Source organism: Nymphaea colorata, unplaced genomic scaffold (genome assembly GCF_008831285.2).
Source record: "Nymphaea colorata isolate Beijing-Zhang1983 unplaced genomic scaffold, ASM883128v2 scaffold0686, whole genome shotgun sequence".
In the NCBI taxonomy this organism is placed as follows: Eukaryota; Viridiplantae; Streptophyta; class Magnoliopsida; order Nymphaeales; family Nymphaeaceae; genus Nymphaea; species Nymphaea colorata.
Genome location: NW_022205192.1, coordinates 17,682 through 34,845, shown reverse-complemented (window position 1 = coordinate 34,845; position 17,164 = coordinate 17,682). Strand labels below are relative to the sequence as shown.

At 35.7% G+C, this 17,164-nt stretch overlaps 1 protein-coding gene across 1 annotated transcript; it reads left to right on the top strand.

Moving 5' to 3' along the window:
* Nucleotides 1–1,364: 1,364 nt before the first annotated feature.
* On the top strand, nt 1,365–2,081 carry LOC116245484 (uncharacterized). The gene has a single exon (XM_031617002.1). It carries the CDS (start codon nt 1,365–1,367, stop codon nt 2,079–2,081), a length of 717 nt encoding a protein of 238 aa, XP_031472862.1.
* The last annotated feature ends 15,083 nt before the right edge of the window (nt 2,082–17,164 follow it).

The following is a 17,164-nucleotide window of genomic DNA, read 5'->3' as shown; positions in this document are numbered from 1 at the left end:
GATCACTTTTCTTATCGTATATTGTCATGATTGTATTTCTATGTCCATCAATAATTATAATAATTTTAAGTCATATGAAAGAAAACCCAATAAAATTGAACCAAATCGTCACATAGAAGTAAATGCGAGAAAAAAGAGAGGCTCTTTGCACGCTCTAAGCAATTCCTTCAAGAGGAACACACTCATGAGCTGCGAATCAGCAGCTAACTACCAATCATGCTGTACCAAATTTGTCATAAAGATGAATGCAAGTTGCCGTAAGTCAATTTTAGCAGAAGGGATTTGTCTATCATCTTGAGATACTTACTCTACAAGCAATAAATGCAACCTTCTGATCGAAATTTGCTAAGAAGGATCTTGCTAAGTATCTTCGATGAAGACATCATAACAGCCGGATCCAAGAAGTTTGTCAATATTTGAAGTAAAAAATGTCTGATTTAGATTAGTTGAGGGACACAGGTTTTGTTAAATAGTGGAATAAGATGATAAACAATTTTATTTTGTCTTGAAGGGAAAAGGAGTAATCACAAGCGGACAATTTACTTATTATGTCAAATAAGGAAGCACTTTCGGATAGATTGAGATTCTGTCAGGCGAAAAAATACAAACAGTGTAATTTTAGTCCAGATTCTTGCTTTTAAAACTTAATGAAACACACTTCAACGATTTTTTCGCAATTACTTTGAAAAGATATTTAAGGAAAAGTAAAGCCATTCGATATGCATCAAAGACAACTTTTTAGACAAAATTCCGTAGCTAAATAAGTATTTATTCTGGAATAAACTCGAATATAAGACCTTTGATTCAGGAGAAAAAATCGTCATTGAAGGTGAAACCGTAAAGCATTTATACTTTCTCAACAATAATACGTGTGTTGACGGTATTTCCAATAAGTGCATATGTCTTTCAGAGCTCCTGAAGCAAAAAAAGACTGTAAGATAGACAATTTACTGCAATAAAAAAACTGTTCTTCCTTATATAGATATTGAGACGTTCACCTTATATGTACTGAAAGCTGCAATCAAAGTGTCATCATGAACGAATCTTCCGCATTTGAATAGTTCAAAATGAACACAAGGACGTCATTTGAAGCACCTGAGAGGATACAAAATTTTATGAACATAAAAATTGTAAAGCTGAAAATGAACAGAAGCCATTTGAAGACTGAAGGAAATGAATTTTACGAGACCAGCTTTAAATTCTTCAAGCCGAACCAGAACAGAAGCTCTTTTAATCCTGAAAAAATGTTTAGATAGACTCGGCAATCAACAAAGTCTCGGTATGAAAGAATAAAAAACCTGACTTCTTCAAAGCCCTTTAGGAATAATTATATGTGATATAAATCCCTACATAAATGAAGAAGGATGATTATTTCAATTGTTAATTATTTGATGAAAAGTTTATCAATATTCCTACAAATCTTCGCTATTGCAGCTCTGATATTCTCAACAGTATCCTTGATTGGCTTGGACAGCGCGCCTGCAGTCGCCTTCCAATCCAACTTCGACTGTCTCAAGTCAGCTGGATATTCATTTGCCAATGTGAGAGCATTCTCATTGGAAGGAATCGATCTTGACCTCAGCGTCAAGGACACCCTTATCTACGCAAAGAGAGCAGGACTCAAGACAGAGCTTTTCATTAGGCCTTGCAGAGGAAAAAGCGCAAAGTTGCAAATTGATGCAGTGGTGTTGGTGATCGCTAATCAATACTATGACAGATTCTGGCTCTTCTTGGAGGATAATCCTAACCCTGGCTGCACTTGGGGCAACGACCATAAAGCAAACTGCGATTATGTGAAGGAAATGTTGGCACAACTCAAGTATTTCCAAACACCAGCAGGCATTCAAACCTCCGATAGGTTCTATCGTCAAATCTTCGGCTCTCAAGGATGCGACCTTTCCCAGTACCCTCTAATCTATTCCCACAATGACGCAAGCCCTTCCTTTGATGATTATACCGCTTTTGGAGGATGGAGCGCACCTTATGGAAAGGTCTTCCAAAACAACGTTACCTTATGCAATTTGACCATAAGCAAGGTATATGAAAAAGAGTTTAAGTCAAGCAATCTATTAATTGAATGATCTTCATTCTATTTAATCAGCTAATATTTGAAGCAAATTTGGCCATGTCTTGTGAACAGGCTTGACTAGAAGTATTAAATGCAAGGATTTATATGGAAATTTTGATAACTTTAACATACCGATATCATGGAATTAAGATTTTTCGGTAAAAAATCTTAATTTTAAAGGCTCACCCTTTTCAATTCTTCTTGAGATTGCCTGAAGAGGATGACTTTGTTGAGGACTTAGAATCTTTAGAGTCCTTGGATTCTTTAGAGTCCTTAGAATCTTTAGAGTTCTTGGATTCTTTGGATTCTTTAGCGCTAGACTCTTTAGAGTCTTTACTTTAAGGCTTTGAAGGGCTTAGAGAAGATACCACAACTGGAGTAGGCTTTGAAGAAACTGATTTTGATGAATCAGAAGAATCTTTTTAGCTTTTTCCATTTGAAGAATCTTCTTATTGGTGAGGAGCAAAGTAAACCTTAGTTGGCAGTTATCCATAGTTTACGCCTTTTCCTGAAGATTAGCTTGATTTGGAATCCTTTGCCCAAGAACCAATCTATTAGTCATGAGATCCATCTTCCGACTTGGATTCTCCAAGCGAAGTAAAAATTGAAGGCTTAGCCGCAACCTTAGACTCTTTTTTGTCACCATTGTTCGAGCTGTGTGACTCACCTTCGGACTTAGATTCTTTGCGGGTCAATCCAAAAGCAGGCTTTACCTCCTTTTTGTCACCATTGTTCGAGCTGTGTGACTCACCTTCGGACTTAGATTCTTTGCGGGTCAATCCAAAAGCAGGCTTTACCTCCTTTTTGTCACCATTGTTCGAGCTGTGTGACTCACCTTCGGACTTAGATTCTTTGCGGGTCAATCCAAAAGCAGGCTTTATCTCCTTTTTGTCACCATTGTTCGAGCTGTGTGACTCACCTTCGGACTTAGATTCTTTGCGGGTCAATCCAAAAGCAGACTTTGACTCCTTTTTCTCGTGTGATTCTCCTTCAGACTTAGATTCCTTACGAGTAAATCCAAAAAAGGATTTAGATTCCTTTTTTCCATCTTTTTTGGAATCATGAGACTCGTCTTCGGATTTTGACTCCACGGGAGAAGGTGCAACTGGATCGATAGGGCCAATGGGACCACTGTTCTCACCACCATTCTCTCCACCAGTTTCGCCATTAGGGGGAAGGGGAGCTGGATCGATAGGGCCAATGGGACCACTGTTCTCACCACCATTCTCTCCACCAGTTTCGCCATTAGGGGGAAGGGGAGCTGGATCGATAGGGCCAATGGGACCACTGTTCTCACCACCATTCTCTCCACCAGTTTCGCCATTAGGGGGAAGGGGAGCTGGATCGATAGGGCCAATAGGACCACTGTTCTCACCACCATTCTCTCCACCAGTTTCGCCATTAGGGGAAGGAACTGGATCGCTAAAAGAAGTAGTTGTTGAACCACCGTTTTCGCCACCAGTTTCGCCATTAGAAGGAGTAGCTGGATTGTTAGTGGTGAGAATTGCAGGCGAGGCTCCTTCAGGTGACTGAGGATCATTGACAGCAGGCGAGGCTCCTTCAGGTGACTGAGGATCATTGACAGCAGGTGAGGATCCTTCGGGTGACTGAGGATCATTGACAGCAGGTGAGGATCCTTCGGGTGACTGAGGATCATTGATGGCGGGTGAGGGTAAGGCTCCTTCAGCTGGCTGAACTACTGGGTCGATTGGTCCAGCGGGCTGGATTTTAATTGGAGCTGGTCCAGCGGGCTGGATTTTAATTGGAGCTGGTCCAGCGGGCTGGATTTTAATTGGAGCTGGTCCAGCGACTCTCTTTTGCACAATTTTTATTTCTTGATGTTGCTTGCTATCACGAATTGGCTTTTCCACTCTTTCATCAAAAAGCTTGGCAATCCATCCATTGCCGCTTTCAACGGATTTTTATTCGTGATGGCTTACTCTTGGTGGAGGTTGTGAAGGATTTGGCTCGCCAATCATGATGCCTTTAACTTGAATATTTCCTTGATTTTGGTCAACATTTCCTTGAGAGTTCTCGACAACTGTAGTGCGGACGGTGTTTTGTGATACAGTTCTTACCTGATTCCTGACGACCTTTTTAGTTTCGGTGACGACTTCCTCTTTGCAGCCGAGATCTCCGTCTGAGAATTGCACATCAGTGATCTGAAAATGTTCCCCAGCCTTGTCGAACTTAAAATTAAACTTAAGAAGGACATCTTAGCTTGGCCATCAAAGACGACTGTCTCATGTTTTGGTGGATGTGCGTGGAGCGCTGTATATTCTACGTGTGACGACACTTGTGGGAATGATCTCTGCGTTGATGATCATTGCAAGGGTCAGGAAAGCGACCACTTGCTTGTGAAGTTCATGTTTTTAAACATTTTCTTAATTTCTATATAATCTTAAAAATCGAAATCGCTATTTATAGCTAATTTAAATATTAGGAATTTTGCAGAATGAGTAATTTCTCAAAATTTAAAAAATATAAACGGAGTTTTGACTAGATAAATTGGCACCTCGAAGACCAACTTTACGATCTTTCGATATTTTTACCACTTTCGTGTACCAAATCCAATCACAAAAAAGAAATTTCAGCTTAAAATTAAAATCACGATACTTTTACAAAGAAATTATTTGAAAAAATTGAGAACAAAGATGCGAAAACACAATCAAATGATGAGAAAATGTATATAATTGATAGTTTATCATTTTTATCATACTCAATGATATGATTTTTTCAAAGTTTATTTAAATCGCTTCTTTATAAAGGCAAGCCTTAATGCGATTTAAAGGTGGTTAAACTAACTCTTAAGACCGTTGATGATTGACTATTACCTCAGTATAGAGTAATACTTAACCGGGAGCCAAAAGATGCATGTGGGCTACAAGCATCTAACCTTCAAAGATATGTGAAAATCGAAGAGCAAATGCTATCCTATCGTCTCTCCCCTCTACAGAATCACTCGATAATCTTTATTGAAGGCCTTGATCTTGCCGTACAGAATAAACCAATCATATTTTCAGTTTTCGTTGCAATTTCCTCGTCTTCATAGATTTTAATCCTGCCAATCAGAATGAGAGACTATACTAAATCCTTATTGACCTTTTTAAATATGGGATCGTTTAGCGTCAATTAGGAAAGTATCTCCTCTCTCACGATATTTTTCATCACGTCATTGTTTGAATCCATGAGATTTTGGTACTTTGAGATCGACATTTTGAGGTTTTCACTTGCGACTTCATTTTTTATGGCTTGCTGAGCAATTAATTGGGCATTTTTTCCCTCTTATTAGTTACGGGAATGTACTTGATTGTTATGCTTAAGGTCATGGTTAAGTTTATCACGCTTGAATACGATTTAAGTTCGATCGAAATGCCTTGAGCTTCGCTTATAATTGATCACATCTAAGCTTGATCCTTTCTCAAGAAACTATTCTTAGCTGGATTTATTGTCTGCGGTCGAGGCATAAAGAAATGTGAATACTTTTTAGGAGGCTATCGAGCTGTAAGATCTTGATACCCTTTAATCATGAAGCTGTGCTTTTACGACATGATTTATCTCTTTAAAATTATTGATATTTATTCTTATATAAATCAAATTGAGCTTTTTTATCGATGGGATGAATCATCTAGGCTTGCCTACCCTTTTTCTCACCTCTAATTTTAAGGAAATGGGTTCTGGCTAGCTTTACATACTATTGAAATCAGTCATATTAAGACCATACTCCGAAAAGATTGTCGAATAGCCTCTTACATTCGATATCTGCTCAGAAGCTGGTGTACATTTTGCAGTGTTTACTTTTGCTTTCGGCTCTTATATGCCATAATGATCAAAATTATTAACTAAGCTTTGCTGTTTGATGAGATATCGAATCGTATTCTTCAGGGTCTTTTTTATGCTGTCCTTATTTCCTTTATTCTTGCTTTACAGTACTAGATTAATCTCTTCTCGTTTGATTTTGTTACTTTTCATCTTGCTTTCGTTAACCTTCATTTTGAACTTTGACATTTCTCTTTATGTTGAACGACTCTTATTCCCTCTTAGAAGCTTGTTTTCCTTGTTTTATAGCTATCTTTCTGTTTTTTTCAGATAAATGACCCAATTGCTCTCGCTAATCATATGCTTGTCTTTCATCGCTATCATCTCCCGGCTCTAAAAATACCATGATCTTAGCATCTTGTGAGGCTAGTAGTTCCAAATTTCTATTTTCAATGGAAGCTTTTAAGAAAGATAGATGTTAGGCTAAAACTTGACTTGACTTGTCAAGGACAAATCAGCAGTTCTACTAACAAACACATCTTCAGATTCCACTCGTATGTAAATGCTCTTGTATTAGAATCTCGATTGGCATAATACGACTTGCTCGAGCGTTCTTAACATTCAGTAATTGTTATCCTTATTAATTTGAATTTTTATTTATCCATATAAACACAATACTAGTCTATATTGGATCATATATGTGAGCAAGATGTAGCTAAAGCTATGTAAAATAATATCAGGATTATGAATAATCTGTCATAACCTGAAAAAATGTCAAAAAATATGTTGATTATCAATGATGTTTTATCCTTTTTTACCCTACAGATTTTTAAGATATGCTTTAGTCTGAGTCTATAGCTCCTATGTTCAAAATCTGCTAACAAACAGCAAAACTTGATTAGTTTTTGCCATTCAGAATGCTAAAAGCATTGAGTTTTTTCATCTTTTTCCTATTCAGTGCCAAAAATCGAAAGTTAGAGAAACTATCATAAGGCTATTTTTACTTATTGTGAGCAAAGAGAGGAGCTTTTTGTGAGTTATTTGATATATTACATGCCTTATTTGCGATGACCGGTACGCATGTAATAAAAAAACAAAAGTCCTGGAAAGATTTTCTTCATTTCGGTAATCATCTCATGAGAATATTACAGAAACCCTTCAATGAATAGTCCTATTTTTCGAATTTAAAGTTACTTTTTTCGCAAAGATTGCTTGCTCTTTGTCAAGATTTAGATAATTAGCTTTTTTATATTTTCTTTCTTGCTTTCATATACTTTCTTCGCAAATTATTTCACTTCTTTCTCGGAAAACTATAGAATTAGAAAATAGTCTATGAACAAATTCACTGATTTGCTTTCAAGTATACAGTGCTTGAAAAACTCCTCATTTTTTTGATGAATTTATTGATACATCTTGGGGTTTCCAAGATCATAAGCAACAATATTTTTGATGATGCTTGAGTAATCTTCTACGATTTGAGGATTAGACTGCATATCTTTGTGCATGACTTCAAAGCTTTCCATAAAGACTGTCTTTATTGCCTAACAGCAGTTCTATCTTACTTATCCTTACTCATTAAACCCTTCTAAAACTTTGTTGATGATTTGAGGGTGTGATTGAGATAGCATGTTCAGTAGGTTAATCACACTTGAAATTTAGCTGTTGGCCAAGATAAGAAAAAGTTCCTTCATGCAAAAATTTGGCTGTTTTGGTGTGATAATCTTAAGGAGGTCCTCAACATTTGTGATCATCAGGAGGTTTTTAATCGCAATCGATATTGTTATTTATAAGGTTAGGATGAGGTAGGTATGCTCTTCATTTGAGGAAAACTCTGAAAACTAATTTTTAATCCACTATATTATCTTGCGACACTTTTATGTAAGCAGATAAGAGATCTGATCAACAGGTATCGGCACTTTTTTGAGTAGTTTATGCACAAGCTTCCGATAATTATGATTGATTTCATTTTTAAATTCCGCCAGATGCTGCTGAAGCTCAGAAAGATCACTTTATTCACTATATATCGGATGCTCTGCTTGAACTGAATAAACTTCCATGCATGTGTTGATAAATAGCTGGTCTTAAATGTAAAAGAAATGAGGCTGAACTTTTAAACTCATAAAGAGTTATACTTATTTGTTTTCAATGTGTCTTTTTATTGGAAAGGAAAATGTTTTTTCTTGAAGATTTTATAAGCATCTTCCTCAGGGTGATAAAAAGAATACAGGATGTTTGAGTATTATATGCCATAGAGAAGCATTTGCTTGGCAAGTCCTAAAAAACTACATTGACTTAGAATATGTTTTTCTTCTTATGATTAACGTGAACAGAAAGTATAAGCATAAATCCTTCCTTCAGCTCATAAGAAACTAAGCAATCTATGTGTCTTGATTGAGAGTCTTTGGCAATTATCAATACTTGCTTTAGAATTGCAGAGTTTGGTATTATTTTTTTAATCGGTTCGCAATTTCCAACAAGCTCCATAGCCGTTTTGCCTTCTTCTGGGTAGAGCTCGAGAAGATAAAGCTACATAGTCTTATCTTTTATGAAAAGGAGCAGGACAAACTTATCTCCATCATCAATTCGATAGTATGGAGAAATAAATTTTTGCATTAAACGTGGAGAGAAGTGCTTTTGAACCACGATAAAAAGCTAAAGCTTTATTTTTTGTTGGAAATTTTGAATATTTCCAAACTCTTGTGATTTTTTATTGCGATTAAATAAAATTGGCTTGAAGATGTATATGCGATGAGCAATTGGTAGTGCTTCATTTTCATGATATCCGAGAAGGCCAGAAAATTCTATCCTTGTCTCAAATTAACTTACTGGTGAATAGACGCTATATTTTTACTTTAATTTTCAATGGACTTGAGCACGATTGTTGCATTATTGGCATAAACAGCAAAAGAGTATTACTTAAGCCGAGCCAATTTGATGCATTTGACGGACGAATGGCGTTAGATTTTGAGAACCTTTATAAGGGATTGCTTACATTTGTAAAGTGAGTATATTCATGAGGAAAGAGATAAATTTCAGCATTACCTTAGCCTGAAGATTTGATGATATAGCCATTACCAGCCATAACCTATTGTTATCTTTGAAGGTCCTTTGGTGGACTGCTCGAATAACAATCAAAAAGCAAGCATTTCATGCTTTCGCTACTTATATGAATATGGGAATCTATCTACATTGATGAAGCTATATAATATTATTAATAATATTTTACATCAGCCATCAAAAGCATTACAAAACAATCAAATATTTTGTAAAATCATATCTAGATTTTAAAATACTTAAGAATTTTAAAAGAAAGAATTTATGAATAGCAGATTAAACCAAAAAAGACTCAATGCGAACGTGTAGAATTATCTTTAGTTAATAATACTTGTATGTGATCACAGTTTAGCCTTATAAGCATCCAATCTTTTTTGCAGAGCACGACTTTTCTTGATTTCGGGATTATTTCTTATAGACCTTCTCCTGTTCCTCAAAAATCTTTGGTTAACTCCAGCAAGAGAACCGTACTTTTGCCTTCTGGGCTTCTTGATACCGCTTTGGTGGTTCTTGTGGTTCTGGTTCTTCGACGAATGGTTCTTATCCTTAGCCATTTTTAGTGACTAATCATTAAAAAGGAAGTAATTAATTGAACTTATTTATAGAATTCAATATGCTGAGCATATCATGATTGGTCAGTTGCGCTTGAGACTGATTGCCTATAGTTATTGGATTGCATGCTCTTTTGCCAAAATTGAAGGGTATTTTTCCTTGGCCTATTTTGTAGCGAATTTGGATAGAGGCTCAAGTGGAACATCACCTCTAATGTGGGAAAACAAGGTGGAACTGATTCTCCATGGGATTCTGCCGGCTTTGACAGCTTCGTTTTTCTTCTCTTCGACTTCTTTGGTGTAAACGACCTCATGGAATCCGCAAGTAATATAACCTCCAGTGAGATATTCGAACTGTTTTCCAGCTTGAAGAAGTAAATGTCCTTCCGGAACTGATACTTTAACCTTTTAACCGGTTCTCAGCCAGCAATAGAGTCCGGGATATCTAGATTTTCCATGAATAGTCAAAAAGTTGAAGTCATAATGGAAGCCGGCGAATATAGTACCTACATTATAGCGAACCAAATCGCTTCCAGTTGGGGCAAGCTTATGAGGCCCTCTCTTCATTTTATTGATGAAAGTCTATCGATCAAGTCCAAGACCAATCGCAGCCATCTCAGCAACTGTAAAGCAGCCATTGAGCATATGGTTTCCCCATCCTTACATGGTTTACTTGAAGTGGGGGAAATCTTTAGGTGCTTTGTTTTGTGCAACATCTTACATGACTTCTCCGATGTTCCAAAAGTATCTCCATTTGGCGTCGAACGGAGGAGGATAAGGGGTATTAGCTTTGTTATCACCCTGGAAATTGTTGACAACATTATAGTGTTCCCTTGCCTTTTATGTATACTCGGGTGTAGCTCCAACTTGGAAGTTATCTTCAGGGAAAACATCGGAAACTGGTTGTTTGTTATAAAACTGTTAAGATCTTCTGTGGAAGAATTGTTCCATTTGGTCTAAAAACTTGTTGTTTTGCTCTGCATTCACTCTTGGATCTTTAATGATGAGGCAACCATATGTGTGCAGTGCTTCAGTCACGGCTTGGCAGTCCTTGATATAGTTTCCGGATTATTGAAGGAAGTTAGTGATGTCGACAACTGGAACGACTGAACTGCTGAAGAAGCGTCTTATGTTCAATAATTTAAGCATCGTTCTTAAAATAAATTGATCAACAACTATTTTTATCATTGGATTTACATGATAAGTTGATCAGAATTAACGGTAATCAGTAAAAGCTCGATCCATCTCATATTATGGATCTTATGCTTGCTCTCATTTAAGGGAATTAGCCGAAGAGCCCAATAGAAATAATATTTTGAGATTTTAATTATGACTCACGATTTTAACTGTTACTTAGAGGAATTATTAGAATTTAAACATATATATATCAATTTCTACATTCCTCAACAGCTTTAATGATTGGAATAAACTCCTTCAAAAATTCCAAAGCTTCCCTTTTAAGTTTTCTATAATCAAAGTCTATTAAGCAGCTTGGTGGTAAATTTGTTAAGTATAATGACTTTGACTCCTTTAGATGTGTCTTGTTTTCATGGATGATAACCTCAGTCAATGGTATGGAATTGTATGAGAATCTGATATGCCTACTGTACTTAGGCAGACGGTTAGATCTTTGATTAATGAACTAGCTGTATTCTTTATCGCTTAAAGTTCTTCCACCCCTTGTTGCGAGCTCAATGAGTTATCTTTTCTGTTAGGCTAGGAAGTCAACTCTGAGGCGGACAAGTCTTTCGATGATTGCTTGGTTCATTTTGACAAGAGATTCGCTACTTTTGATGGTGATGTAATCATACTTGTCATTCATGAAGTCGAATAAATTTTCTGCTGACATGGTCTTGAAGCAAGCATAGGGATCCTCTTCAATATTTCTAGTACGGGCTTCTTTTTCTTTCTTTTCGTGAAAGGTTTTCAAGGTGTAATTGTTTCTGTTGTTCTCTTTCTTGACCTCCATTTTTATTCTTTTATTAATTTACATCAAGAATTAGAATATAAGCAATCATTATTGGCCAATTCCGATTGAGGCCTCCTCTTCACAGATCATAATTCCACATCTTATTTATCCAAAAGATTCTCATGGATGATCATATGCGTAGTCAGAAATTATCTTTTCCAAAGCTTCAATCTTTTGTTGATGGTTTAGCTTTCCATTAAGGTGGATTGGTTTAAGATAGATTTTAATAAGTCAGATTTTTTGTTTGTGTTACTTTCCTATTTTTGCCCGCCTTTATTTTTACTGTTCAGCGACTATATCAAGCTCTTCATCTTTTTTCCCGTTACTGGATGAAGAGTCTCATAACTTACTCCCAGCTGGTCATAAGATTGGCTGAATCTTTTTTATTAATGATTGAACTTTTAATCGTGGATCAAGTTGAGGATTTTATCCTTAGGTAGAAAGATATAGATAAACGCTGTTAGGAGACAAATGATAGAACATATTGAATAGTCGTTTCGAAGAATATGGTCAAACAATATCTATCCACTGCACTTTAGGACCAATGAGAATTAGAGAAGGGTCATGACCCTGAGGGTGAGGAAGCCAGAAACGGCTTATTTAACCGTGGACCTTCGCAGAAGATTATACTTGTCCACCCAATAATAGAAACAGAGGCCGAGAGCTCCTATGCCTGTGCCCATCGGGAGGAGAGACTGGTAAAGCGATACTAGCCACACCAATTTCACAACTTCAGCATACCTTTTTCCCATTTGATACGGCATAGCTTCCATAATATGGTTTGCCTCCTCTTGCGACATGTCCTTCCGTCCCTTGATCCACACTTGTTTTATTTTTATCCAAATTGTCCACGGATTGACCAACCAAATCAAAGGAATCAAGAAAGCAGTAAAGATGATCATGATAGACTAGCCTTCAACTACTCCAAAATCATTATTGTAAATATTTTCCAAGGTGATTGCATCAATTAATATGGTCATTAAAGCAGTAGTAAAGAACATGCTCAGCAGATATTTAACAGTAAACCCATATTATTCTTTTGTTTTTGTAAAGTAGTGCTCTAGATGGCATACGTGGTGTATCAGTGGGCATAAGATAAACTTATTTATGAAGACAATAGAGATTAGCATGATAAAGTATAGGGCATTAGCGGTTGTATGGTCTTGTTCTGCTGAACTTTATATCAGCTAAGTTAATCGCTTGATGAGAAAGTAAAAAATGATAGAAATGATGGTGAGAATGGTAAAAGTGATGGCCCATCCGAAGATATAATACTTTATCTTTACACTTGTTGATAAGTTTAAATTGCTCCATATTATTTACTTTGGCTAAGGAGATTAGTTGATGCTAATTTTCTTCAAATCATGATCTTTCCATTTCTATGGAGTTTTGAAAAGCTCACCATAGTACGTAAGCTCCTTGATGATCTCTTATTTTTATTCATCGGTCTCAACACAAACTATCACTTTTTAAGGAATAATCTCATCTGCTTCATAAAGTTTTTGCTCCTTTGCGACTACCTCTGCAAATGACTTCTATTATTAGGAGATTTCTCTTTCTAGAGATTCCAAATTGATTTACACATCACCCAATACATGGCCTGATGCTACTTTTGAGCTCTCTTTTTGCTTCATAATTAATTTTTTTATTAGTAAAGATGCTTAAGCTTTTGACCAGCTTTCTCGATATGATCAAATGACCCAATCACTATCATTCTGCAGACTTGATAATTCTTGAAAAGTTGTACCAAATCTTATTTTATTCTTACCTTTTGAGGTAAATTTTTCAAAATAAAAGAGTAATCACTATAGGAAGTGCTCCTTTCGTCATAGTAGCCATTCATCTTTATGAGCGTATCCCTCATGTAGACCAAATAAAAAAATGTCAACAGAAAATATACGATTCTAGTGATGATGGTGTCATTTGATAGGGCTTCTTGGATGCTTGACAATTACACGAAGTAACTGGTGCAATATATTTATTATGAGGACAAAAGTCGAGCGTGTTTTGGTACGTGATTGATGCAAAATTAATAATTGTTTTAAATTGCGCTTGAAAGGCTGGAAATACCAATACTTATGGTCTGTATGAAGAGCAGTATGATGACATATTTGAAGAATATGAAGTAGAGAGGAAACCCGCTTCCGATGAATTCCAATTATTTTGTATTTTAGCAGAGTGAAACCAACTCCTTATCGATCATATTGCCACAACATGGACAATGGGCTTATCCATCATCAAAGTCGTGGTTATTGTTTCCTGTTTTTCCGACTGAAACTGATTTTGCATGCTTCTATGCCTTTTCCCAGTCAGCTGCTTGGAACTTCACTTCTTATTGATGGGGCTTCATAGTAAAATATAATTATTAGATTAGTGAGGTAGATTTTATATTTAGGGTGGCCTGGCAACATAAATGGTAAATCATGAGTTAGTTTTTTTGAAACGATCTGACAAGAAGCAAACCTTTTTTTTAAAAGGGATATAAAAGGATTTTTAAATTAAAACTTATAAACCTATTTAATTATCGACGATAATTTACAAACCAATCAGGATAAAAATTACCTTGGGGCTTAAATGAATTATTTTTTAAAAGGTAGTATAAAATAGGAAAAGATAAAGTGCAAATCCTTTTAAAAAATAAGTAAGAATATATATCAACCAACTTTATTAGGATAAATTAAAAGGATAATATGCTTTTAACGATAAAATCAACATAATTAATATTAGTCTTGATGAAATTAGGTACTTAAAATCTAGGCTAAAGCCAAATAATCATATTTTAATATCATCTATCTGGGCAAAAATTATGCTATTCAAATCTCATAGGAAGAGTCTATGTTTGACTTGTATAGTAAGCTCTCTCTTACTAATGCGTTTTTATTCAAAAATTACTTCTTCCACAGTTTCAACCTAGTATTGATGACCTAACTTTCCATCATATTCGAGTGATTCAGCATAGATTTATTTATTGAATACGTATTTGTGTCAAATTATCGATCCGTGTGAGTCGTTGGCTGATTCAACGAAAGCTATTCTAACATTTTCCTTGTCTTTTTACCCAACACCGGATGAAGATCTTCATAACTAACCCCCATCATCTTTGAACATTAACTGAATTTTTCTTCCTCACTATTGAACTTCTAACCATGAATGAAGTTTAAGATCTAATTCTTAGGCAAGATAAAGTAAATAATTGCCATAATCAGGCACGCAATCGATGTCTTTGAATACTCAAGCCTTATCTGAGTATCGAAAAGAAGCTCACCTGCTTAATTCAATACCAATGAAAATTCTAAAAGAGTCAATACTCTGAGCGTGAGGAAGCCTGAAACGGCTTCCTTGATAGATGACCTACGGAGAAGATTGTATTTGTCAATCCAATAATAAAAACAGAGGCCAATAGCTGCAAGAAAACTACCTATTGGTATGAGAGACTGGTATAGGGATACAAGCCAGATCAGCTTCACCACTTCAGCGTACCTTTTTCCCATTTGGTAAGGCATTGCCTCCATGACCAAATTCGCCTGCTCCTGCGATACATCCTTTCGTCCTTTCATCCACATTTGCTTTATTTTTATCCAAATCATCCAAGGATTGACCAGCCAAATCAAAGGAATCAGAAAGGAAGTAAAGATGATCATAATTGTTTCACTTTCAACGACGCCAAAATAGTGCGAGTATATGTTGTGTTTTGTAATAACTTCTACTAAGACTGTCATAACAGCTGTAGTAAAAACATACTGAGCAGATACTTGAGAGTGAAGGCAAATTCCTCTTTAGTTTTTGTGAAATATTTCTCAAAGTGGCATATTTGATGCAAAAGAGGTGATATAAGGAACTTATTGATAAAGATGATAGATACAAGGACGAGATAAAAAGCTGCTTTGGCAAAGTCTAAGTTTCCTTCTGCTTCATGTTCAATCATGGATGAGACTTTAACTAAAACAAAATAGAAGATTGCAGATATCAAAGCTAGCATTCCGAATGTCAGTCCCCATCCAATTATGTTGTTTCTTACCTTTTTTTGTAAGGGTACGTTTAGATTATGCCATATAATTTATTTTGGTTATGGAGCTTAAGCAACATGTAGATTTTTGATATCGAGTTATGTCCAGCCTTAAGGTACATTCAAACCTTATTTTTTCTTTATTTTTTCAATGATTAACTATTTTTATTCATCAGTTTCGACAATAATTATAACTTTCTGTGGAATTACTTCATCATTTTTATAGAGTTTTTGCTCGTTGAGTATTATCTATATGAAACATGCCTTAAATGCTTCATTTGAGTTTATAATTTTTCCAGTTCTTTTTATAATTAGCTGTGGTTTGCAGATTTATTGCCTTATCTTTCAATAAGTTGAATAAGTTTTTTGTGTTATAGTTCCTTTTACTATATTTCTTTCTATATTTTTTATATATGGTCAAAATCCCCGATGACTACTATCTAGCAAACCTGGTAATTCTATAGCATAGTGTAAAGGTCGGCCTTTATACCCTTTTTTTGAGGCAGTTTTTTGAGTAGGAAAGAATAATCACTAAAAGTTGTTGCTCTTTCATCAAAATATCCAATCAACTTGACAAGGTTGTCCCTCATGTAAAGGAAGAATAATAAATTGATCGAGAAATATGCTAGCCTTAGAAGGACGTTATCTCGATTTAAGTAGGCTTCAAGGCTTGCGATAAAAACGAAATAGCTGGTACAGTGTGATTTATCGTGCTGGTTCGGAATGGTTCTTGCGATATCTTTGATACAAAAGTCGTAATTATAGTCGATTGCATCAGATAGCTTTATAATACTTACACTTATACTCTCAAGCAGGAGCAATATGATGCAATACTTGAAAAATATGAAATAAAGCGGAAAGCCTATGCCAATAAACTCCAACTCCTTCGTATTTTAACAGATAGAAATAGGTATTTTTTGTATGACGTTTCCACAACATTCGCAATGTTTCTTCATATCTTATATCTCGTGATTAGCTTATTTCGACTCTGAGGGTCGACCAACCTAAATTGATCTTGCGTGTTGTTATGCCTTCTCCCAATCAGCGACCTTGGAGCTCAGTTTATGAGGCGATTTAAACGCATGCATCAATAATATTATACGGAAGTCGCAGTTAACCACAGATAAGAATTTTGACAATCCAAAGCCAATGAACATGGAAGGCTACTTATCAATTCGAGAAGATATAACCAAAGGCAAATTCAATAAAAATTAAATTGAAACGCCTCCATGATAAGAGTTATGTTTTATTTTAGTATTTTATTCTCTGTTTTATTGTCTAAAAGCTACATCATAAAATCAACATATCATTTCCTTTCTAAAAGCCATTTACCTAATTGCTTTTCAATCGATACATCGAAGTTGATGCATATAAAAAGCTCATGACAGCAAGGAATCCCATACTTCTAAGATATCAAACAGTCGCACATCAGCTTTTCATCTTCTTATTGAACGATTTTGTATTTGATTCCATTTTTGAAGACGAAATACTCTTTTTCCTGGTATATGTCAAGCAGCTTGAAGGACTTTATACTCATGCATTTCACTAGCTGGCTCAGGATTAACTCGTAAGTCTTTGCACAGATTTTATATTTTAAGCCTCTCAATTATGGGATTTGCTCTTAGAAGAATTTAGATTCCTTTGCGATTTTGTTATTTTACCGGAAATCTTTACATTAGGCGCATATGCTTGGATGAAAAGCAGGTTTTAGCTCGAATTTCGCCTTCTAAAGAGGCAATCTTTCTTCCTTGATGATC

Excerpts from the sequence above, each read along its gene's own strand:
- LOC116245484 (XM_031617002.1), top strand. The coding sequence starts at position 1,365 with ATGATTATTTCAATTGTTAATTATTTGATGAAAAGTTTATCAATATTC.